This window comes from Meles meles, chromosome 6 (assembly GCF_922984935.1).
Source record: "Meles meles chromosome 6, mMelMel3.1 paternal haplotype, whole genome shotgun sequence".
NCBI lineage: Eukaryota > Metazoa > Chordata > Mammalia > Carnivora > Mustelidae > Meles > Meles meles.
In genome coordinates this window covers 18,248,485-18,274,639 of record NC_060071.1, presented here as the reverse complement: position 1 = coordinate 18,274,639, position 26,155 = coordinate 18,248,485, and the positions used below count along the sequence as shown (strand labels likewise).

The window sequence follows — 26,155 nt, the reverse complement described above, 5'->3', positions numbered from 1 at the left end:
AAACCCTCCTAAGTGTCTTTATGGAAAACTATGTATTGTTTAGGGCACATCCTTCTATGTCATCTGATTCTATGGGGTTTGTGCCTTTGAGCTATTTAACAACTCTATAGAGATAGAAGTTAATTTGTTGAAACTGATAATAATGGAAATAATTAATGTTTGTAGATATGCAAATAAATTCTGTCTGCTGGTGGTTCAAATGACTTCTGTCCCTACTGTGGAAGAGGTCAGGTCTTTCTTTTATTTTTTTGCACCTATGAAGCAAACTTATATTGCCTTCTTGATGGGCTTATGTATTTGTCTAATCTTTGGATTTACCTATTAACCACTTGTAATATTTTTTTTCCAGTTTCCTCAGTCATTAATGAGTTAAAATCTTTTTTTTTTTTTTTCCCCTAAGATCAGAGAGAGTATGTGTGAGTGGGGGGGGGGGAGGAGCAAAGGGACAGAATTCTCAAGTGGACTCTGCACTGAGTGCGGAGGCCAATGCAGGGTGATTGGAGGATCCCCACGATCTTGACCTGAGCCCAAACCAAGAGCTGGATGCTTAATGGACTGAGCACTCAGGTGCTCATGAGTTAAAGTCTTTGAATCATGTTCATTTTAGATTCGAGAGTCATGATTTTACTTTTGAAGAGTACTGTTTAACAGTTATGAGAATTAAAACTACCCTTGACTTATGATTCACAGTAAATGTAAACTCAAGGGAGCTTCCCAGTAATTCCTGTTAGGATTTAGTATGGACCAAGCATTGGTTTTTAAAAGAAAAAACTAACGTGCTGCTAAATTTTTTGAAAATATTGGGTTAACTGATTAGTAATTTGTGTTAATTTATTATAGTATCAAAAATTAAGGAGAGATGATCAGAGAAGGCTTGTAACCTTTCCATATTCTTCTTCAAGAAATAAAAGAATAATCCTTAATTCTTGTCATAATTCATAAATTAAATGCTATTTCTATCACAGTATTAAGAGTACGACAGTCTAAAACAACAAACCCACGATCTCCTGAAGCAGGATTCCTCTCCATCTGAAGCAAGTGAATTCTAAGGTGAAATTCCAGCTGCTAGAAGACTGGGTAGTGTTTTACCTATAAGAATTTCCAAGGGAGGGGCACCTGGGTGGCTCAGTTGGTTAAGTCCTGGGATCAAGCCCTGCATCGGGCTCCTTGTTCAGTGGAGAACCTGCTTCTCCCCCTCTCTCTCTGCCTGAGGCTTCCCCTGCTTGTGCTCTCTCAAAAAAACAAAATCTTAAAAAAAATTCCAAGGGACAAGGGATCCCTCCACAGTTTCTGAGCTGGAAATGCCCAGATTAAACTTAAAAGAGAAGGGCGGGTTTTTTTTTTTTTTTGTATTAATTAAATGAGTTTTAACTAAAGAGGAACTTAAAACCTTCTATCTATTGATTAAAGACTCTACCAACAGGAAGGCTCTGAAATTTAAAGCATTTCCATCAATTTAAGGAAAAAACAATGAAAATTATATCCTGGCTAGAACTTTCATTCGGGTTTATCTACCTTTGTTCTTTGACTAAGCTATTTTACAACTCTGTAGGGATGGATGTTAATTAACTTGCAGAAAATGAATAATAACTGCAAATAACTCCTGTTCATAGAAATTGTTTCCTGTGGGATGTCACTGATTATCACCTTGTGGATACTGACCCGTTTTCTTGCATTTGTAAATTCACTTCAGCATTCTTTAACTACTATTACATGTATTTTGAGTTCTTTGAACTGGCTGTAACATCTTACTGGTGTACTCATTCATTAAATAAAATCTTTGATGCCTGTTCATTCTATAGTTGTAAGAGTAATGATTATGCTTTCTTTCACACCTAACCTAATATTTGGAAGACCTATAGTCTCAACTGCCTGTTGCACATTTTCATTTGGATATATGGCTCCTCTGTTTCAATGGAACTCATTATCTTTCATTAAACAGATCCCCTCTTCAGACTTAACCTTTTCCAATCAACACAGCAAGCAATCTTGCTGCTCATGCTTTGTTTTCTCCCCTACAATTCACAGGGAACACCAAGTTTTATAGATTATAGTTATTTCCACTGCCACCATATTCAACACAGGCCTGTGCTGCTTTATGTCTAGATGCTTATAATATACCCTTTTACTTTTCTCTCTTTTCTAATCTGTCCCATAACTGGTTAGAGATTCAGGTCTCCTCAATACCACTTTGTATTTGTCACACTTGTTTTCAATCTTTGACAGTTCTCTAGAATCTAAAGCGGCAGTCTCTAAGACTTAGATTAGCTACCCCATCCAGACACATATTTTATGCACAGCCTCCAACATATGCACACATTTTGCAATTTATAGGCATAAGTTAATCTTTTTAATATTAATAAGCACATTTTAGAGTAAAATAGAATTTCTATTATTTTCTTCCTAAACCACAAGAGACTGTTTTACATATCTTACATCCTTCTTTTGAAATAACAGATACAGAATACAGAACCAAAATTCCTTAGCCTAACTGCAAGTCACTAAGAGCCTAGCTCCTACTTACCGGATCACTTGTTTAAAACCCTGCCCTCTTGTCTGTAGGACTGTTTTATAGCTCACTGTGGCCTGTGGCCTCGTTTGAACCCCATCTTCCATGAAACTTTCCCCCTACTACTTCCCTATGCTAAAATTCTAAGAGCACTTATTCAATAGAACATTCATTTTATTTATACTACCTTGTATTGACCTATCTAATGTACCCTCAACTAATATGTGAACTTTCAAGTCAAAGACTGAAGTCTAGATTGCTTACATTTTTCTGAATTTAGACACACAAGGTGGTAGACAAACATAAAATATTTATTTATTAATATTTGCAAGATTAAAAAAAGGTAAAGAACGAGATCAGGATGCTGTGGCAAGTTACTTTAGAAGTCTTCTAAAACATAAAGTTATGAATTTGTTAAAATACATAATAAGGCAATCTAAAGATATTAGTTTGTACCAGACGGATCCACAGAAATTGTTGTATTTGGCTGCTTTTGAACTACGAGAAAAAACACAATTTCATAAGTATAATTTCTAAAATTCATACATGTATTTAACTTACAACAGCTTATATTCTGAAAGCTGCTGGGAGATACCCCAGTGGGCTTTTGGATAGTAAAGAATAGAACTGGTAGTGCAAGAGGACATCTCTTACACCGTGTGTGTATAATCTTTAACAACCAAAGGTTTTGATTCTGGATCTTATTTTGAGCGCAGCAGGTTGGAATGCAAACTTGGTAACCTGAAAAACAAAAGTCATACTTTTCTAGAGTAGAAAAATTCATACCATCTATAGAGAACCAACCCAGTTTTTAAAAAAATCTTATTAGCGCTAAGACAGAGGTCCCACAGCTCACCAACCCTTTTCTCCCACTGAGACAAAAGACAGTAAGATAAATGAAGCTTTTTTTAAATTTGGAAATTATACTCTGATTATAAAAATGGTTAACTAGAAAAGGACCCAGAACATCAATTATCTTTACATAAAGCCTTCGCCAGAGTCATCCAGCAAACCGGTTGGTGGCAGAGATGACACACCATGCAGACACTGAGATGGAGCTCCTGGTATCAAGCCTTTAGAACACCAGGTATTCCTTCCTGCCTTGGGTGCCACCTGACTGTATTCTCTCAATAAATTCTCCTTTAAGGGTGTCTGGGTGGCGCAGTCAATTAAACATCTGCCTTTGACTCAGGTCATGGTCTCGAGTTCCTAGGATCGAGCCCTGCAGCAGGCTCTCTGCTCAAAAGGGAGCCTTCTTCTCCCTCCCCTTCTGCCCCTCTTCCCTGCTTGTGCTCTCTCTTTCAAATACATACAATCTTTAAAAAAAAAAAAGAGGGGCGCCTGGGTGGCTCAGTGGGTTAAAGCCTCTGCCTTCGGCTCGGGTCATGATCCTGGGGTCCTGGAATCGAGCCCCGCGTCAGGCTCTCTGCTCCATGGGGAGCCTGCTTCCTCCTCTCTCTCTGCCTGCCTCTCTGCCTAGTTGTGATTTCTCTCTGTCAAATAAAATATTAAAAAAAAAGTATTAAAAAAAAAAGATAAATTCTTCTTTAGCTTGAGTTACTTTAAATGGATTTCTAGCTCTTATAATCAAAGAACTTTGATGAAGAAAACTATCATAATTCTTTAGGTCACATATTAGTGGTCTCTTACCTAAGTCCTATAATTCCCAAAACAAGTCTGACTAGTGCCCCTACTACTCTGAGCTCAGAAAGGATCCCAAACCTGGAAGGATGATGCCTGAGCAGTGCTTACTGTTTCTAGCCAAAGATAATTGATTCAAATAATGGTCATATACCAATAAAGATCCTTAAAGTGCTGTATTGTTCTACTTATAAAGCATCACTGACCTTATCTCTCAAGTTCAAGGAAGCATATACAGAATTCTGGGTATACAGCACTGCTGGGCAGGTCCTGTACTTCATTTTCTAGCCTATATTATTAAATCTGCTAGTGACAGTGGAGACGGAAAGGACAAGGAAATGGTGGGAAGGAGACAGGGAAAAGAAACTCAAGGCAAAAACAATGCTGTTTATACTTTTTTCCCTAAGTATACCCAAGTTTTCTTTTACACAATAAACTTAAAAAAGCAAACATATTTCAAAATGGACTGTATACAAAAGGTGGTCAATTTTAAACAGCTTTTTTTTTAGCTTACATGCTCTTATCAGCAAAAAATAATGTATTTAAAATTTCAGATATGCTTATTCTCCATGGAAATTACATATACGCATGTATGTATATATAGATATATATAAACAAATACATATACATACAATCACATTACCATGATATTTTGTTTTTTAATAAAGAAATCTAGTATTCATGATATTTTTCACTGTAAATAAGTTTAAATATTTAAACTCCAGGAAGTCTGAAATAAGAACTGATACAAATCCCAGGGGCGGGGTGGTGCCTGGGTGGCTCAGTCAGTTAAGCGGCTGCCTTTGGCTCAGGTCATGATCCCAGCGTTCTCACATCGAGGCTCCTTGCTCAGCAGGGAGTCTGCTTCTCCCTCTGCCTCTGCCTGCCACTCTGTGCTCTGTCTGCCTGTGCTCACTCGCACTCTCTCTGACAAGTAAATAAATAAAATCTTAAAAAAAAAAAAAAATCCCAGGGGGCTGGCATTTTCTGGAATTTTGAGATAAGCTACAAAGTTTTAGGCTCAGGAGTCTATACTGTCTGAGTGTTTACCAGAACCCACACCTGACAAGACTGTGTTTTTAACAACTGCCAAAAAAGAACTGAAATGTTCTTTAATGTATGCTCAATTTTGCAACTGCCAAATTCCATTCCAAACTAATAGAATCACAGGACTCAGAAGCAAAACTATGGAACTAAAAGTACTCAACAGGTATATATGCATGGTTTTTTAAATGCACAAGGAGCTAATTAATCAATCTATAATATCACCACCCATCCTGAATCTCATTTCTGTCAAGTACCTGAGCAGTAAATGCTCTATAAATATTGGATGAATGGATAATCAGATCTAGCACAAGATATGACGACTTGTAAAATAAAGGAATAACATGTCTTAAGTTCCAAGGAACTCAAACTAAATAGGGTTATTTTAAATAGGCAAAGTTCTCCTTTTCCTCATTTTTAATAACTGTTGCTAATTAAAGACACTTCATATTCTTCCTAAACAATCTGAAAATGCATAAAAACACTTAATTTTTTAAAACTGAAAAATTCACAAGAAAGGCCATCAAAATTTATTAAATTCAACAATTATAAAATGACTACTAGTAATTAAACCAAATCAAAACAAAGACTAGAACCAGAACCTATATCTCTCCCTCAATCACACAACTCTCCTCTCTGCCCTCTCCAGGAAAGACCACCCTATCTCTGTGATGACGAAGCTTTCTGGTTTACGACATACATGCATACCTATATCCTTCAGCTTACTTTTAAATATTATGTGAATGAAATATATGCGATGTGTTATTTTGTCTTGCCTCTTTTATCATACTTTATGTTTATTAGATTCATCCTTAGGGTTGCATAGAGTTCTAGTTTGCTCATTTTCACCAAAGATTGTAACTCATTGTATAGGGGAAAACTTTATTCATTCTACTGCAGATATTGAAGTTGCTTCAGTTTTTTGGTCATTATTAAAATGAAAATGGTGCTATGAACATTTTTGTAGACATAACCTACTCCGTATCTACACACACTTCTCTAGGGTATATTCTTGGGAATGGAATTGCTAAGTTCATAAAATAGGTGGCTCTTATCTGTCTTATACTAGATAACGTCAAACATTTTTTAAAGTAATTTTTATCTTTGAACAACACAGGTTTAAACGATACAGACCTGCCCAGATGTTTTTCCCAATAAATACAGTATAATACTATAAATGTATTTTTTCTTCCTTAGGGTTTTCTTAATAACATTTCTCTTCTCCAGCTGACTTTACTTTCAGGATACAGTATATAACAAATACAACTTGCAAAATGTGTGTTAACTATTTCTGTTACTGGTAAGGCTTCTGGTAAGCAGCTAAGTTTTGGGGAAGTCAAAAGTCAAACATGGATTTTCAACTGCCTAGGGTGCTGTTTGCCCAACTGTAGAGCTGTTCAAGGGTCAACTATAATTGTATCGAAGTACATTTCTACCTGCAATGAGGAGCTGATTTGCATTTCCCAGATTACTAAGGAAATGAAGCACATTTCATAACTACTGGTTCTCTGAATTTTTTTTCTAAGTGTCTGGTTAAGTACTTTCCAAATTTTCAATTGTGTTGTTCATCTTTTTCTCATTTATTGTCATTTTTAGAATTTGAAATCAACCTAAGTCCTTTACTAATTTTATGCATTATAAAAATCTTTTTCCATTCTGTGGTTTAAAAAAAAAAAAACCTGCCTTCAGATAAAAACAGGTTCTTAATTTTAACAAAGTCAAATTTATCAATTTTTCCTTTATTGTTTTTATGTCTTCAATAAATCCTTCCCTACCTCAAAATCATGAAAATAATCTCCTATTATCATCTTCTAAAAAGCTTTCAATTTTGCCTTCTGCATTTAAGTTTATAATCTTCCTGGAGACAGATTTTATGTAAGATATGAGGTATACTCCCTTCATGGTTTCCTATGTATCTAATTGTCCCAGCACTATTAAAGAATTTTTTCTTTCCCCTATGATTATAGATAACTCCATTTATGCACATGGTTCCGTTTCTAAGCTATTACTTCACTGCTATGTTTGGAAATCAGTATTTGTGCATTGTCATAGTATCTTCATTACTATAGCTTTAAAATTAGTCACAATATATTGAAGAGCAAACCCTCTCCCACTGTTTTTCTTCAGAATGTCTTCTTTTCCCCCTCATTTTCCCTTTATTTCACAATCAGTTGTTGAATTCTTTTGACTGGCATTTCCTTGACTCTATAAAGATTATTATTATTATTTTATTTATTTTTTTGGTGGCAGAGATATATACCTATTAAGAGTTCCATTCCACAATGATGGGATAACTCCGTTAAAGCAACCCTGGATTCCCGTGAGCAATCCAATTTAGTCATGATATACCGTCTCTTTTACGTACTGCTGGATTTAATTTCTGTATTAGTGTAAGTAACATGAGATGCTTTAATGAACAAAACACTCTCAGAGGTCTAACACAATGAAGTTTCCTATTCATAAAAAGCCATATGAGGATGTTTCTTATCTCAGAGGCTTGCATGAGATTATTCAGCCCAGATTCATTTCTCTTGTGCTTCCATGCACAAGACCTCAAGAGTGCCCATCTGGATTCTCTGCACCTGGCAGGCAAACAGGGAAGAGAGAGTATGAAGATCATGTGGGAGGTATTTGACAGATCAGGCCTGGAAACAGCATGTGTCACTTCTACTCAAATTCCATTGGCCAATTTAGTCACACGGCTACTCCCAAAGGGAGGCTGACAGAGTCTATACGCATGCCCAAGCAGTACAGAAAACGGATCAAAGTGAAAACAAGTTAAGTGTCTCCACTAAAAAAGATGTGAACTCAAAGGAGTGGACTAGTATTTTGTGTAGGAGTTCTGCATTTATGTTCAGTGGGGCTAACTTCTGATTTTTCTTCTTCGAACTCTCCTTGCTGGTTTTGTTATCAAAGTTGGGCTAGCGCCCATTATATAATGGAGAAAAGAGTGTTTCTTCTTTTTCTGTTCTCTGAAAGAGTTTAGAGATACTGGCATTATTTCTTCCTTAAAAAATCTGTTAGTCCTTGCTTATGAAGCCATCTGGATTTGGAGTTCTTCTGTGGTAAACTTGACAATTAAGACCATTTGGGTTGTCTATAGTTTCATGATTCCATTTTGTTAAGTTGTATTTTTCTGAAAATTTGTCCACTGAGTCAAAATATTTGGGGCACAACAGGATCCTGAGATTTTACATACACAAAAAAGTGTATTAAGATAGCTGATGAATAAAAAATTAAATGGTACCTTTGCAACCTAGGTTCACCTCCTATCTTTACAGAGGAGAATATGAAGCTTAGGAGGGACCCAAGTACTCTGCCTTCAACCCTACCACATCACACAGCTCTTAAGTAGCAGAACTAGGACTAGAATCTAAATCTTCTGATGTCTAGTTCAGTGCTCTTTCCACTACACTGTACTAGTTCAGCTGGTTCAACAGACTGCATTAATCAGCCAATAAATGAAAGGGAGAACACAGAGAGGCTTAGGATCAGCAAACACTTCAACCTTGGGAAGACAGCACATTCCTTTTGCATGTAGCTGTAAGGCAATGCCTTCTGGCTCCTTCTCCAGTTCCTCCATAATCTTATTCCTATCTTCCTCAGTAAGAAGTGTGTGGTGTTCAAAATATGGCTTCTCTGAATTTTAAAGTGTTATCCAGTTCTGATACTCCTAGGTTTGATTGCAAAGATCCCAATAAATGGCAATGATACTTCTTCAACCCTGAGCAAAACCAAGAGTTTGAGGGGGCCCTTAACTCACAGAAACCAGATACTGGGCAACCCAGTAGCCCAGCCTATCAACAGGGGATAATGTAATTCTGTTGAAAATCTTCACACATAAATATTTTGATAAACTTGGTTCTCAGTGCACCGTGAAGTCAGGAAAGTGTATCCTCAAAAGTCTTGGCTATTGGTTTTCACTATCCCTTCTTAGTGTGTGTTTTTTTAATTGTACAAATGACTTAATTTGCCTTCTTTTTTTCCAACGAAACTTACTGAGAGTACCTACTAGGTTCTAATGTTCACTGATGAAACAGAGACACGGGTCACTGTCTACTTGAAGCTTATGAAGATCATTTGATCTTCCCATGAAGACTGCTTTCTTACCAAGACAGTCTGACTTGGGTTTTGGACCCCTTCCTCAAAAGCCTGAGGTGGTTTAGTTGCAAAACTGATATACAGTTTTTTGCTTTTTTTTTTTTTTTTTTTTAAATGAATGAGCCAATTTATTAACCCAGCATTTGTTCTAATACTTCCGGGTGGCAGCTAATACCTGTCTGGTGATTCTTTCCAGATTTCTCTGTCCCTGAGGTGTTAATGTGCAGGCTCCATCTTGGTCCTTTTTCACAGTTTTCAGCCCCTAAGCTTTGGAGGACTTGTGGGCCATGCTCCTGGAACCTCTGCTGAAGTGGCTGGGCATGACCCCATTTCTCTGGTGTCCCTTGTAGATCTTGGTTATGGAACTGACCCCAGCACCACCCTGGAGAAATAGGTGCCATGCTGTGGAAGCAGCCCATGTGTAGAACCAGTTCTCATCAAGGACTTTTGGATGGTTCAGTCAGTTAAGTTTCTGCCTTCGGCCTGGGTCATGCTCCCAGGGTCCTGGGATGGAGTCCTTGCTCAGGGGGAGTCTGCTTTTCCCTCTGCCTGCTATTCCCCCTGCTTGTGCTCTCTCTGACAAATAAATAAAATCTTAAAAAACAAAAAAACAAAAAACAAAAAACAGTTCTCATCACAGGGAGCAAGCAAGCTCTTTATGCTATAGTGTCTACCCATGCAGGGACTTTCAGCTCCCCAGACTTTTTCAGGGAAGACTGCCAGAGCTCTGATGAATTCCTGCTAGTTCACATCTTTCACAGTACCTCCAGCTATAGCGTGGCCTCCATGCTGCCAGCCAGAAGAAAGGAAGCAATGGGGTTTCCTGGGCGTGTAAGTCAGGTGTCCTGCCTTCATTCTTTTAGGAATTTTCTCTGAGTATAGAATTCTAAGTTGGATTACAAGTTCCGTCTTCTCAACAATTCAGAATATCATTTCGTTGACTAGAGATTTTCATTTGCTATTTAGAGTCACCACTCCTTTGAAGATAATCTGCTCTGGATGTTTTTCTCTTTGTCTTTTGTTTTCTGTAGTTTCACTCCGTCTATATACAGATTCTTTTTTCTTTTATTCTGCAAGGGATTTGTTGAGTTCCTTAAATCAATCCTGGAAAATTGTCATTACCTCTTCAAATATCGCATCTGCCCCCATTCATATTCATCCCCACTTCCCCTCCTTCTAGAATGCCAACAAAAATTCAGGCTAGAATTTCCAACCAATTTTCCTTTTCCTCCACATCTTACATTTGCTACCTTTTCATCTCTTTGTGGTAAGTCTCCAGATAACTTCTTTCAGTTCACAAATTCTTCAGCTATGTCAAATACACTTCCAATGTCTAAGCTCTTTATTTTGGTTATTGTGTTTTTTTCATTGCTCTAAGTATTTTATTCAATTCTGCTATATTACTTCTTTTCTATTTTCCTGTTTCTTGCAGATATTTTCAAGCCTGTTTATTAAAAGAGTGAAATTGTTTATCATCTATGTATAATAATGAGTATCTGAAGTATTTGGATGTCAGTTTCTGCTATTTCTTCTGCATTTTGCTTATGGTGTCTTATTTTCTTTTATGGTCAGTCATCTTTGTATGAGGTATGCTCTATGGTTTTGAAAGGTTATTTGAAAGAGATTTTTGATGCTTTGAATAAAGTGCCTTTCTTCAAAAAGTATATCAATTTGCTTCTTCCAGATACCTGAGGTAAAAGTTTTCCCGGGCTTCCTGTGTTAAATGATTTTGGACAATGAGTGGTTCCACACAATGCTGATACTTGTTTTACAACCCTCACAGACAGGTTCTCTTTCTTACTTTTCTTATTCTCCTCTTCCCCCCATCTGTTCAGGACAACAGATCTCTCCTTGCAATATTTTCAAGTAGAGAAAAGACTGTGGACTTTTTCCTCTTCCTGAGATCCCAGTTTGATATGGGAGGTGATCTATTAGACTTGGAAACCTAGATGTAATGAGTCGCTCTTTGTCTCTGGATCCACCAAAACCTGAAGCTCAGTTTTCAACTGTTTTATTCTGGTGGGCAAATGACTCAGGGTAGCCAGAATTTTAAATACTTCTTTACCTCTTAGGATCTTACCTTTCCTTAGATTTTGGTCTGGCATGTTCCTTAACAGCTCTTTGATGCTATAAAGAAGTTTTTGTACAATTTATCTAGTATTTTTAGTTGTCTTCAGCTGAAGGGTTGGTCCAGATAACCTGATCCAACGTTACAGAAATAAAAAAAAAAAAAATCAATGTTTTAGGAAAAATTAACCAAATATTTTCTAATGACATCCACAAAGTTTTTTGACGATGTTTCTGCTTTTCCTTGAAATGTGGAAAGGAGTCCCACATTTTCCACAGAATTCCACTGTCAAGTTCCTCAAAAAGTTCAACACAGAGCTATCATAAAAACTGGCAAATTCCACTCTTAGGTAGATACCTAAGAAAAATGAAAACATGTCCATACAAAAACTTGTACACAAATTCAGAGCCACATTTTTGTAGCAATCAAAAAGTAGAAATAACCCAATGTCCATCAACGGATGACTGGATAAACAAAATATGGTTTATCCATACAATGGAATATCATTTAACCATGGAATGATATATTGATACATGCTACAATATGGATGAACCTTGGAAGTATTATGCTAAATGGAAGAAGCTAGACACAAGACAGAACATTTATATGAAATATCCAGAATAGGCAAATTCATAGACACACAAAAAAGGTTAGTATTTGCCAGGATGAGGAGGTAAGGGGAGCTGGGAAATGACTGTGAATGGTTGATGAAAATGTTCTGGAATTAGATAGTGTTCACAGTTGCACAAACTTTTGAATACATTAAAAACTATAATTTTAAATGGTGAATTTTATGGTCTGTAAATTATATCTCAATAAAAAGAGAAAAAAGTTAATCTCAAATATGTCTACAGTACCCATTGTGGTAGCCACTAGCTACACTATGTTGCCTTGCTGAACATTCAATCATTCAATTTCACATGACAGTGAAGGATTTTGGGGGCAATGATTTATAAAGATACCAGGTAGTAGGAAAGCACTTTATGCAGGTTGCAGAAAACACTAGAAATCTTTACCATTATTACAAATAATCACACTGGAATTCACACCTATTGAGTCTTATATACAGGTATATTAAGATTAGCACTGAACAGAACTATCTGAAACAAAAGCCAATAGAATCTATGAAAACAGCTTTCTTTTGTACCTTGAAAGAAACCAGCATAATAATACAACTCCCCCCCCACCTGGAATAATCTTCTTTTATATAGCAGACGCTTATTCAGATGAATATTAGCTGATAAATGTGCTTTTAAAGAAAGTGAAACTCTCTCTATGATTAAACAATACAGTCCGCTCTGCTATAATGTGTTTTGGAATGTAAATTAGGTGCCATGAAACTGATAAATAGGGAATGGTGTCAGTATAATAAAGAAGTCACTCTGGTTCACTGGGGATTTTTCCTAGGAAAGGGGAGCCAGGAAAGTGGCAACCTTTAGCAGGAAAGGAGAAAGGCCTCCTGAGAGCAGGAGCATTTTTAAAAAAGAAAGAAAAAAGAAATTGGGCGCCTGGGTGGCTCAGTGGTTTAAGCCGCTGCCTTCGGCTCAGGTCATGATCTCAGGGTCCTGGGATCGAGTCCCGCATCAGGCTCTCTGCTCGGCAGGGAGCCTGCTTCCCTCTCACTCTCTCTGCCTGCCTCTCTGCCTACTTGTGATCTCTCTCTGTCAAATAAATAAATAAAATCTTTAAAAAAAAAAAGAAAAGAAAAAAGAAATTGAAAACGAGGGCTTCAGGGGAGTATTCCCAGCCTTTGTGAAGGTTGTAATATTTCCCATGCTCACTTTAATGGCAACCCTCCCCCCCACCTTCCATTGTTCATTGCTACACTGCCATCTGCACTGTCCTAAGACCCACTATCTCCATTCTAATTAAATGCTGCCAACACTTCTACTCAAGTAATTAATTCTGTGCATTTATAACAACTACTGTGGTAGCCACTAACTATATACTAAGCTGTCTCACTGAACAGTTCAAATTCTCTTTTCAATTACTAATTATTTTTTACTTTGTGTTGATCAGAACACAACATTGCACAGGTTTTGGAGTTTATGAGATTTTTCAGGAATGCATAAACTGCATTACAGCAGAAGCACTTGTATGTTTTTCTTTTTAAGTTTGTTTACTTTTCTAAAGGTTGGAAATAATATATCGTGGGAGTCAATGTGGAAGATGGGGGCAATACGGCAATAAAGGCAGTATTTCCAGTACTACAGTGTGAAGAGAATCACGTCCTTTCATTCTTGAACTTTATTTCCATTTAAACATACTTCATGCTTTTTGTCCTTAACACTTTTGGGTAACGTCTGATGTTTGTTTTTTGTTTTATTTGAGACAGAGAGAGAGTGTGTGTATGGGGCAGGGGAGCAGAGAATCTCAAGCAAGATTCCACACTGAGCAGGGTCTAACATAGTGCTTGATCCTGTCACCCTGAGACCATGATCTGACTTAAAATCAAGTTGGACACCCAACCAACTGAGCCACCCAGGCGTCCCTGATAAAGTTTTAAGAGTATAAATTAACTGAAGGAAGCAACACTGCTTTTAGTTCAATCTTACAGGTCATTATTAAGCTGTGTGCTGATTTTGGGGAATCCAGTGGGAAGAACATTGATGTTCTTTAGCAAAGACTTTGCCTCAAAAGTTCTAGTCTTTCTGAGACAGACCCAGGGTTTTCAAGAAAACATTATTTAAGTCTTGGTTTTGTCACTGCAAACTCGTAAGATCTTGGACCAGTCCTTTGCTTTGTTTGGACTCCTGCTTTCTTATCATTTAAATGAAGTACAGAACAAGATCAGGATTTTCCAAACCTTCTCATAATAAACTCCTTTTTAGAGTAATTTTGGTCAGTCAGTTTTTCATAATAAAAAATGACTTTAAGTAAAAATACTTTAAATTGTTACATTAAGGGAAATCACATTACAAAGCTTATTTATACTTATACTTGATCACATTCACATTATGGTTAAATTTTAAACATTTCCTTTTCTACTAATGATGCTCTCTTAAATTTTTTATAGATCAATTATGAAAAAGCATGACATGTCAATATTCCATAATCTTTAGGGCACAGTCTAAACCTCCACTTAATCACCATTCCTCATTCAAACTAAGTGGAACAGCATTCTTCTTCATAAAATCTCAACATTACTAAAGACCTATCATAATTAAAAGATGAGATCTTTAGTCTATTTTTAAAAGCTATAAACTTCCTTTAAAACGCTGGTAATCTGCTGCCAGATTAGTATTCTTATAACAATTATTTGACTACCTAAACTTTTAAACACCTCTAAAGGCTGCCCAATGCCTATAAGACAAATGTCAAACACCAAAGACTGATATTCAAGGCACTGTATCAACTGCACCCAATCTGTCTGTTCCTCACCTTTATCATTCACCCATACAAACTCTTTACTCCACCGACATGTGTATGATGTGTAGTAATATTAAGGTTTATTTTTTCTTTATGTATATGTAAAATATATAAACTGGTATATCCAGTTTTTCTAGCACCATTTATTGAAAAGACTTTCCTTTTCTCATTGATTAACCTTAGCACTTTTGTCAAACATCCACTGCCCATGAATGTATGGGTCTGTTTCTGAGCTCTGTGTCCTGTTCCACTGAACTACAGGTCTGTCCACACCTATGCAAATACAAACTTTCTGAATCAATGTAGCTTTATAGTACATCTCAGAGGTGGAATATCTAGCAAGAATAAGCCAATCAACACTTTCCATTTTCTCCTCGCTACCATGATTAGTGTACTGCAGGGAGGAGTGTGGAAGCATGTTATCCAAGCCAGCATAATAGAGTTAATTTCAGAACATTTGGCGAAAACTCTAGGACACAACTAATCTCTGATGCTTTATATTGGTGCTTAACAATATGGCAGCCACTAGCCACATGTGGTTACTCAATTAAAGTTAAAAATACAGTTTCTCAATGGCACTATTTCTATTTCAAGTGCTCAACAGCTACATATGATTAATGGCTACTATTACTGGACAGCACAAGCAGAGAACATTTCCATCACCACAAAAAGTTCTATTGGGTAATGCTGCTATAGATGATACCACGTGCAGAGGTAAGGTCAGGAGCTGCCACTGTCAGCATGCACCAGCCAGCACGAGGACAAAGCTGATGCCTGAGAGAAGGCCGAAACCTGGAGCCTACTTCAACAGAGCAGAGCCTAAGCTCTACCACACTGCTGCATTTTTTGTTATGTGACATAACAAGTACCCCTATTTTATTTATTTTTTAATTTTTTAAAAAGATTTTTAAAAGATTTTAAAAGATTTTGGGAATCCAGTGGGAAGAATATTGATGTTCTTTAAGCAAAGACTTTGCTAGTAAATTTATTCATTTGACAGAGATCACAAGCAGGCAGAGAGGCAGGCAGAGAGAGAGAGGAGGAAGCAGGCTCCCTGCTGAGCAGAGAGCCCGATGTTGGGTGTTGGGCTCAATCTTAGGACCCTGGAATCATGACCCAAGCCAAAGGCTTTAACCCATTGAGCCACCCAGGCACCCCAACAAGTACCCCTATTTTAAAGCTGAGTTTCAGTCAGGTCTTTGTTGCTTGGAATCAGAAACAACCTAATATAAAATAGTTTTCAAAATGCTTTCACAGGGTGCCTGGCTGAGTTAGTCGGTAGAGCACAGAACTCTTGATCTTGGGCTTGTGAGTCTGAGCCCCAAGTTGCATGTAGAGATTACTTAAAAATAAAAAATCTTTTAAAAAAAATGTTTATGCATATATTATTCTAATTACTACTTAAAACCCACAAAATTTAGAAACTTTTTAAAAAAGATTTATTTATTTATTTATTTATTTGACAAATAGAGATCACAAGTAGGCAGAGAGGCAGGCAGTGAGAGAGGAGGAAGCAGGCTCCCCACTGAGCAGAGAGCCCGATGCGATGCGGGGCTCCCTCTCAGGACTCTGGGATCATGACCCAAGCTGAAGGCAGAAGCTTTAACCCACTGTGCTACCCAGGTGCCCCAGGATTTAGAACTTTAATACTACTCTCTGTTCCTATTGAACAGGTACCATAAATATTCAATAAATAACAGATCAATATAGCAAAGAAATGCTAATTATAAATACTAAATATAGAAATTTACTTTGGATCATAATCAGTGAAGTATCAAGTAACAGAATTTGAGAATTATTATCACCTTTCACAAAATGCCTAAATCTTCATCTAAACCCTTACATTCTTCTGTCATACAGAACATAAGTGAGAGATTTTTTTTATACCCCAAAGTAACAGAACAATTTTTAAAAACTTAATCCAACTATAACAATATGGAAAATAGCACTAAAATATTTTAATTATATCATACAATGGAACAATCCTATAAGACCACTGGTAGCATGAAAAAGCAAACTGATTTTTTAAATTCCTTCACAAATACTAATTACTATCTCTAAGGTTTTTTTGGAGAACATAAACTTTTTTTTTTTTTTTTTTTAAAGATTTTATTTATTTATTTGAAAGACAGAAATTACAAGTAGGCGGAGAGGCAGGCAGGCAGAGAGAGAAGGAAGCAGGCTCCCTGCTGAGCAGAGAGCCCGACGCGGGGCTCGATCCCAGGACCCTGGGATCATGACCTGAGCCGAAGGCAGAGGCTTTAACCCACTGAGCCACCCAGGCGCCCCGAGAACATAAACTTTTTGAGATTTTCAAGAGACTTTGGAAATAACAACTCAAGCCCAGAAATTACCACAAAATAACAAAGCAGTTATATCGAAAGGAAATTTCTATAAAAACAAAGCACCAAAGAACAATATTCCCTGTCGAATTGCAAGAGGTAAATTCCAATATGAATTCAAACTTTGGTTTATTCTCTAAGACTCAGACTTGTTGTTTATATAAAAAGTTGCAAGAATCACTAACATTTAAAAAAAATCTTAAAAGCGTACTTCTGATCAGTAAAAGTAAAATCAGTAAAGTTGATCTGCCCATCAATTAAAATCAAAACTTTAGGAACTATTCTTTGAGTAAGAAATAAAATCACATATCAGTGCGCCTACACATACAATAAGATTCGTCACGGAATATCCTTAGGATACACAAGTATCAAAGCACATATCCAAAACTGATTTGATTCACAAATCAACGCACCAAACAAAACCTACAAAATTATAAGGTATGCTTACTTTTTCAAAATATAAAAAGCTCATACTACCAATTGGAAGGATTTATAGGTCAAGCACTGATTTATAGGTCAAGCACTGATAAAATTACAATTGTGTAATTGTAAATTTAAAAAGTAGGATTATGACTAATCTATGATAAGAAGATACCTCTTGGGGTGCCTGGGCAGCTCAGCTGGTTGTGTCTGCTTTTGGCTCAGGTCATGATCCCGGGGTCCTGGGATCAAGCCCCGCATCAGGTTTCCTACTCAGCGGAAAGCCTGCTTCTCCCTCTCCCTCTGCTGCTCCCCCTGCTTATGCACACATTCTCTCTCTCTCTCAAATAAAAAAATAAAATCTTTAAAAAAAAAAAAAGATACCTTTCTTTAGACTCTAGATCTCTAGAGCTTCTCTCAAAGCTGAGCTACCAAAATAACATCAAAATAAATATAAAAACTATACAAGTTGTCTCCTTAATTTTAAGAAACTATGTGTTTCAATGGCCATTTAAAAAAAAACTTGCATGTCTGCACTTGCTACAACTTTATAAGAGAAATATCACTTACACTCTATCTATCTCTCACTTTATAGGCACACACAAACATCCTTAAACATGGTAAGTATCCTGCATCTTCTGCACTAAATAAGCTCATAACTCTAATAGTAAGATAGTATTTATATGCTGAATGATTACTCTTTGATGGGAAACATCAAAATCTTGAGATTCTGAGTGTCTTGAATCTATACTGAAATGTATCTAACAAAGGAACTTCTGTAGAAAGATAATAAAATAGCTTTTAGGAAAAAGGCAGAAATATGGCCACTTATTCCCAGTGTCTGGCACAATGCCTTGCACACGGTATGGTAAGTATCAGTCCAATAAATTAAAAATGTAAAAATAATGTATTATATTCAACATTTTTACCCTTTTCCTCCTCCCTTTTCAACACCTTTCAAAAACAAAAAAAATTAGTGTGATTTGAATACAAGGTATTTATTGCTTGGGAAGTGAAGAGAGTCCATAAAACCTAGACACAGCTCTTTCAATACCTACCCAAGCCTTCAGGAGAAAGTCAAGGGCCTTATACACCTCCCTGGGATCTGGTATACTTTCCAGGTCTTGGCTATTTCCACTCTTCACACTATACTACTACAGCTATGCTTGGCTGACTTTAACTCCATAAAATAACTGTGCTAGGTTTCATTTCCTAGTTTCCACATAAGCTGCCCCTTTGAGCTAGAACACCGTTCTTCTACCCTTTTTGCTCTCCAACCCTGTCCTTTAAAGGACTAAGATGATGGTGTTACCTCTAGAGGAAGTTTGCTCTGACCACTCCCCCAATCCTCGGTACCCTTTTTCTCACAGGCCAAAAATGTGGCTAATGTAGCAAAGAACTTCCGAGGAAAAAGAACGACTTATCTGATGGTAACTACTAAAACACTCAATCCCTGACACAAGGGACATGAAAAGGATACATTAGGTATTCATCGATGAACACAAGAATGCATTAGAGAAATGTAAGCTGTATTATAAAGTGACAGACCTCATCCCTTTCCCACACAACCTCCTGTTCATATATTAGCAACATCAATCTTTGATGGGAGAAAAATCTGACCTCAAGAAAATAAAAATCACAAGCAGAGATGCACAGTTCCTTAAAAAGCACATACGTAAGAACCAATAATTGTATGATAAATAATAATATTTAAATACATAGTTTAAAAAAAAGAGTCAAACTGAAATTGCAAGAGCTACGGTGATTGCTGTGTGAGGTGATGGTGCAGGACAAGTGAGAAGAGGAGGAGGGCCATGAGGATTGCGTGCCTCACCCTGTGAATCACCATCCTGCTGCGTCAGGCTCTGTTAGGAATAAAAGAGCAGGGCAGGGGGCTGGAGGTGGAGGGAAGCTTTGTCTTGTCTTCAGTTGTCTCATTATTTTTCCCCTTTCCCTGCCGCTCCACTGCAGCCCTGTAAAACATTAGGCAAGCCTCTTAAACACTCCCTGTCTGTTCCATTCCTCATCTATAACATGGGGAGAAAAAAAAAATAAAACTGATTGGCTCAGAAAGATTCTCTGAGAACATTGTAATACTGTCAGAAAACCGAAGCATAATCATGCTTCTGATTCTATAAGGTCAGTACTAGATGATCTCAGGAGACCAAAGTCATTTTTATCTTTCTGTTTTGCTCAACTGAGGAACTGTAATCCATGGCCCACACATCCGTACCAGACCCCCTATATACATTTAAAGAAGCACTTATAACCATGCTGAATTGAAAGGTAACCCATTAGAAGGTAACCCATTGGAAACGTGTCCCCTAGTTTGTAATTCACACCGAAATCGGCATGCTATTTTGGATTGCTTCCTTAGAAGGTCTTACTATTACACTTTGTTCTTGCTCACTGCTTAAAATTATTTCAGAGGATATTCTTGGGAATAAAAATATTTAAAAAGCTGGATAACCACTGCCCAGGGACTTCATGTTACCTTGAAGTTTTTGGGCTCACACCACTTAGGACAAGTTAATTCGAGTTCATACAATATTGCTCAGACCTCCCCTCAGGAGTTTCTGCTTCAGTAGCCTTAGATCTCTCATACAATATTGCTCAGACCTCCCCTCAGGAGTTTCTGCTTCGGTAGCCTTAGATCTCTAACAGTTCTCTCATGACGCTGCTGCTGGTGGTCAAGGTACAAGGTATTCTGAGAGCCAGGGATTTTAAAATAATGTATCCCTGCCATGGTCAACTTTCACTACCAGCTGTTTTTATTTAATAATTGGTAGATGCACCTTATATTGATTCCCTATCTTCCTCTCTTTTAAGATATTGGTAATTTCTAAATTCCTTTGTAATCTGAAAGTCGGAGGAATGAGTAAGACTCTGAAAAAGCAGATTTTCTCTTTCTTTAGAATCCAAATTATTGCCATCCTATTTTATCACTGTGTCTCAAATTCCTCATCAGTGAAATGAGGACAATAAGAGGGTTCAATCAGATGAAATAAGTAAAGGCCCTGGAAGGTACCATGCTAAATTAGCAACTAGATAAAAGTTACCTACTATTTTTACTACAATTATCCCCACTCATTTTCTGTTATTATTGAGGAAAACTCATTCATGTTTGCTACACATTATATACATCACTGACTTACATATTAAAAACCCTCATCCATTTATGGCGAAATGTTCCAAAGCTCCAGTGGATTCAATAAACTGGGGAGCAAAGGGAGGCTATAATGTCAATGCCAGATTCTAATCCTATTTCTGCCATTAAATTGCTACATGACTCTGGGCAAATGGAGTCTCAATCCCCACTTCTTAAAATGCATACCTTGGATATGAGCATCAAATAAGATAGTGCAAGAGAAATTTTTTTTAAGTACTACCGTATTCCTGTCATGAGGAAGATACCTCTATCTGGGAACAGTTTACAAGATACTAAGTAAAGAGATAAATGGCCATGGTCTCTTACATTCTTAAATAACAGCCCAGTGATAAGAATCACCACATAAGCTATTTGCTGAATATTCTCTAATATCACCAAGTCATAACTATTTTTAAAATATTATACACTGGAATATATAATGTTTCAAATATTCCTGCAAAGTGAAAGAAAGAGAAAAGTGGATACAAAAGTATTCTCAGGCATTTATCATCAGCTGCTAAAATTCTCACTTCATGGCTTTAGCATAATTTTTATTTTGATGCAGAACCGTTTTATTGGTCCTAGGCTTTTGTTTAGTATAAACACAATGTATATATACACACACACACACGTGTATGAATAATGGTAACCAACTGATTTTCGTTGCTAGTTTCTAATACTCTAAGATAAATCCAATGTTCTTATCAAATTGCGTACTACAGTTCACAAGCTTTTAAATCTTAATTTACTGAAAAGAAAAAGATGGGGGATTATAACATTGACTTTGTACATTTCAACTAAATTACCAAACAAAAAGCCACATATTTTTGTTATCAATGCTTAATAACATGGAGAGATACAATGTAAATTTCTGATGACATTCCTTACAGAATGTCTCCTAATGAAATATAGGAAATATAGTAAAAAATGAGTAAAACTCATTTTTAAAGGAATAAACTCCTAAAAAACAGTGTATAAGCATTTTCAAATAAGATGCCACTAACACAGCAGCAATACTCTCCATTATAAAGAAATCTAGTTATGAAGTCTCTTATAAAGTTTATCTTAATGACACTCTCTAATTTACTAATGTGTAAGTTTCCATTTTCATTTATTTAAGCTTTTGGAATGTAGGGGATAATTACATCTACAAGACACTACAGACTTTAAAATATCTAAATGCAATTTAAAATATGTAAATGCTGTTGATTTTTTTTAAAGCCAGAGAAATTATTTTTTATCAATTATAATTGTTAAAATTGATTAAAATTTTAAGAAACTAGTTTCAAAATATAAGTAATGTGAAACAAGGGACAGCAAAGATAGAACACTATTCTGTATATGGGTTTCTAATATCTGAGGTTAAAATCAAAAGATAGATAAAATGTGAGAACCATATATTTCTTTATACCTGTTTATCATCATAATATTTAAATGCCAACTACTTTTAATATATTTTTTTCACTGTGTTCCCAGAAAACATACTAGATCTAGTTCCATAGGCCCAACACATGTACATCCTTGCAGGTATAGCTTTTTAGTAATATAGGGGAAAATAAAATCCTACTGATCTTAAAGAGTAACTTACATGCAATAGGAAATAAATGAATTCATGTTAGAGGCCTTATGAAGGTTGTTCTCAAAGGTTTCAGTTAGTCTCACTGACAACCATATTGCATTAGGAAACACTCTCAAGTGGGTCACTTATGCTTCCATTTACTGCTGATGAACTCAGTCACAGGAGATGGCTTTTTCAGCCATCCAGAACATTACACCAATTTGTTAGAAGTTCACAGATATAAAATCTTCAGTTGGTACAAGTGCATTTCATTGGTTTACAAAACTATGTGTAGAAAGAACAGTCTTGGGGCCTGAGTCAGAAATCACTAAATAACATCACTCTGCAGAATCCATGGTACACAGGAACCCCTCGAATATTTCTATTAAATGGACAAAAGTGTGCTTCCAATGACTACAACTGTTTGAAAGGAAACTATATGAAAAATTGTATGAAAAAAATACTTACAATGGTATTCTAAAAATACCTTTAAATGAGATATTTGTAAAGCACTTGGAAATGCCTGGCCCATAGGAAGTTCTATATGTATCTGTCATTACTCTTGTCCTATAATCTTAGTTTGGTTCACAACAATCTTCATAGCTCCATTAGTATAAGCCATCACCACCACTGATAAAAGGAACTCAGACACATGCACACCACTAGTGGGGCTGCAGTTCCGTTACTTTTATATGTGGAAGAAAGAGTATCTAGGATAACCACCATTGTTTTATAATGAAGGTTAATTCAGTAAACTTAACATACAAAGTAAATTCAGCCTTATAATTTATCTTACCAACAAATTTATCCCTTATAAGCCAATATGTCTTCTATCCATTGTATTTATATAATTCAGAACTCCACATAATATTCATGTTCACTTGTATCTAAGAAATTCAATTAAAAAGAAAACATTGAACTCCCAATTGATAATTGACCTGCAAAGTTTCCCTTCACACTAAAGTAAACTGTAATATAGGAGACTGCTAAAACATGTTTGGGATTTACTCTCTTACACTTTGATTGCTGACCACAACAGAGATGAAGACTGAGGTAGTTTGAAAATTCTGTGAGGATTAAATCAGACTATATTCTTCATATTCTCTAAGGAAGTAAACTTTAGGCTGTGCGAAGCACCCTCAACTTCCAGGGGCCAAGAACAACAACTGCTGCAATGAAAGAGCAGAGTAGTTAGGGTTAAGGAGGTGGTTGCCTTCTACAATGAAACTAGCTTGAATTATCTATTTGTTGGCATTATTAAAGTCAACTCTATTTCTTTGACTTAAGCAGTGGAGCGTTTGATAAGATACAAAGATTTTTAAAATAAGATGTCATTTTAAATTAAACACACCAGGGATACTCTCCATTTCAAGGGAATCCAGTTATGAAGTCTCTGATAAAAGATTACCTGAATAATGATCCCATAATTTACAAAATCATAATTCAAAATGAATTATGGTTTAATAGGGAAAGGGTCTAATTTATACTGTACATAAGTGATTAAGATATGCCACAAATGCTAATATAAAGTAACTTAAAATTGATACAATCGCAACTGCATTAAGGGGTTTGGCTACGATGTAACCATGTTGTTTAACTGAAGTGAACAACGAAAGCCAAATCGAACACTTCATACACATTTCAGGGGATGTTCATAGCAAAGAGCCATTTAAAAAAAACTGTGGGGAACAAGCAACAGAGATGAGTTGTAGCTGTAATATAAGATGCTTTTACCTCTCACTGCAAACAACTGACTAACTGCTAAAAAGTAACAGAGGTGTTTTTTTAACTATAAGTAGCAGATTTTTTTTTTTTTTCAGTAACAAACTAAATCAATTACTGTCCAAAAAGGAATGGCTGCAGTAGAGTAATATGGTATAGAGGAAATTTAAAATGCATTTCATCAGTGGAGGCAGGTAAATTAGCTTCCTATATCCTAAAAGTTAAAAAATCTTTATCTTAATTTTAATTACTCAAAATCTACATTAGGACTTCATTTCTTACTTTGTGGTTAATTCCGCATCGTTTCACATGGTTTTAGTATTTTCACCAAGGAAATCCCTAATTTACTGAAATAGTTTTCTAATATAAAAACTAAGTCAAAGTATGTAACTTTTGAAGTAGTGGGGAAAAAATTTTCCTTTTTTGAATAAAAATGAAACAGAATCTCTAAATGTAAACAAAAAAGACAAAAGTATTAAGCTAATTTAAAATGTCATTAGAAATATAAATGGAAACTTATCTTTTATAAAAATATTTTACAGCAGAAGAGAATTATAGGGGAAGGCATACAGATCCTCCTTTCTGAAGGTTTTGCTTTAAAACACTATTTCTGAGTAAGACGGAAATAATTCCAAAAAATTCCTTTTATTTTCACTTTAATTAGGTTGGCAGAATTATTAGGAATACTGAAGGACAACAGATAAGGAGAAAAAAAAAAAGTGAAGAATCTCTCCCCACCCCACAACTAAAATAATATTCACAAAATAGAAGTACTATTTATGTCATTTTCTTCCATTTCATTAGTGTTTAAAATTGTGAATAGTCACTGATGTAACGAAATGATTAAGGCATATTAAAACTGTAACTTCATACTATCCCAAGTGATATAGTTTCTTATAATATTAACTTTAAAATGCATACAAAATAATCATAGATAAAAGGCTGTATTATACTACTGTACACAGTACAACAGCCCAATTTTGTCTCAATAAACAGGATATGTTTATAGCCTAAGTGGGTCATGACATAGCAATAATCAGATCCTTGTAACAAATGATTTGGATAAAAAATATATATACATTATTATAGCAATAATTAGATCATCCCAAGAAATGATTTGGAGAAAAAAATAAATTTTATATATATACATAATATAAAATATATGTTTTAAAATATTTTTATATATTTCATATATATATAAAATGGATTTGAAATGTGGATGTGAAGCAATCTGACAGTTAAAAGTTAAAAGGGAATCTGACAGTTAAAAGATAAAAGGGAAGATTTAATTATGTCTGCAATTCAGGCATTACTAGATATGTGTTACCTCAACAATATCCGAGTTGGTTCTGCTTTCATGAGGTTCATTATACTCTGTATACTTGAGAAGAACTTTGTCCATGTCAGTGCTGGCATACTGAAACAGTTTGTTAGAGCTGTTGAAAATGATGAGTGCTATTTCACAGTCACAGAGCACACTAAGTTCATAGGCTTTCTTCATTAATCCAAACTTTCTCTTTGTAAAAGTAACCTAGACGATCAAAGAAAAAAAGGTATATTTTTAGTAAAAGAATTAGCAGTACTTGAATACAGGCTACCTAAGATGAGTCCTCTCTTAATCCTGAGTCAGATTCCACAGTTGAAAAAGGTTCGTAGCCTCACATTACACATGAGCCTCTTACTCCCCCATCTGCCACAAGACTATAGTCCCACATTTAACTTCTAATTCCTCATAAAGCACTCTCCTGAGGAAGTTTTCCTTTATCCCTGGCTGCCAGTCTGCTGCAGAAGACAAAAAACAAGAGGACACAGTTGACCACTGGGCCCTTATCATCCAGTTTAAAATTCACAGTCTAGGGTCAACAAATTCCCCAATGTCCTCAAATTTTTCTTTGAATATTCTTCCAGTTTCCAACTGAAAATTGTCACCTGAAGTCCTCTCAAACAGAGACCAATATTTGTTGGTCTGTTTTAAATATTACATCCACTATGCTCAAGAGCAGGAAAGATAAGTAAGTCCTTTCTGCTCTGTATTCCATCGTACAAGCTATTTTTCCTTCCTTTCCCTTCCAAAGCCCCAGGTATTTTGAAGCTCACACCATGAAATTTATACCACTCAATAACTGTCCTCGTAAAGGGCACCATGTGACCCCCTCATGTACTGCTATCTTTCACCTGGTACTTCTCTTTCCAGCCCTACTCTTGTATCTGGTGACTTCAGTATCCCAGTTTA

General features: G+C 36.1%; 1 protein-coding gene and 1 pseudogene across 11 annotated transcripts in view; both read right to left on the bottom strand.

Moving 5' to 3' along the window:
• The window catches only part of MEF2A (myocyte enhancer factor 2A), a 174,571-nt gene that overhangs the window by 39,453 nt on the left and 108,963 nt on the right, over positions 1-26,155 (bottom strand). For 9 of the 11 annotated variants that reach the window (XR_006818637.1, XM_046007651.1, XM_046007652.1 and 6 more), the window contains one exon: positions 25,250-25,453. Coding sequence is in view for 10 of the 11 variants with exons in the window: in XM_046007651.1 (XP_045863607.1) it covers positions 25,250-25,453 (204 nt within the window). In the remaining variant the exon portion in view is untranslated. Of the gene's footprint in view, positions 1-19,328; positions 19,450-25,249; positions 25,454-26,155 lie in introns of those variants that run through there. The other 2 variants (XM_046007654.1, XM_046007653.1) reach the window with 2 other exon arrangements.
• On the bottom strand, positions 9,326-10,150 carry LOC123943931 (annotated as a pseudogene).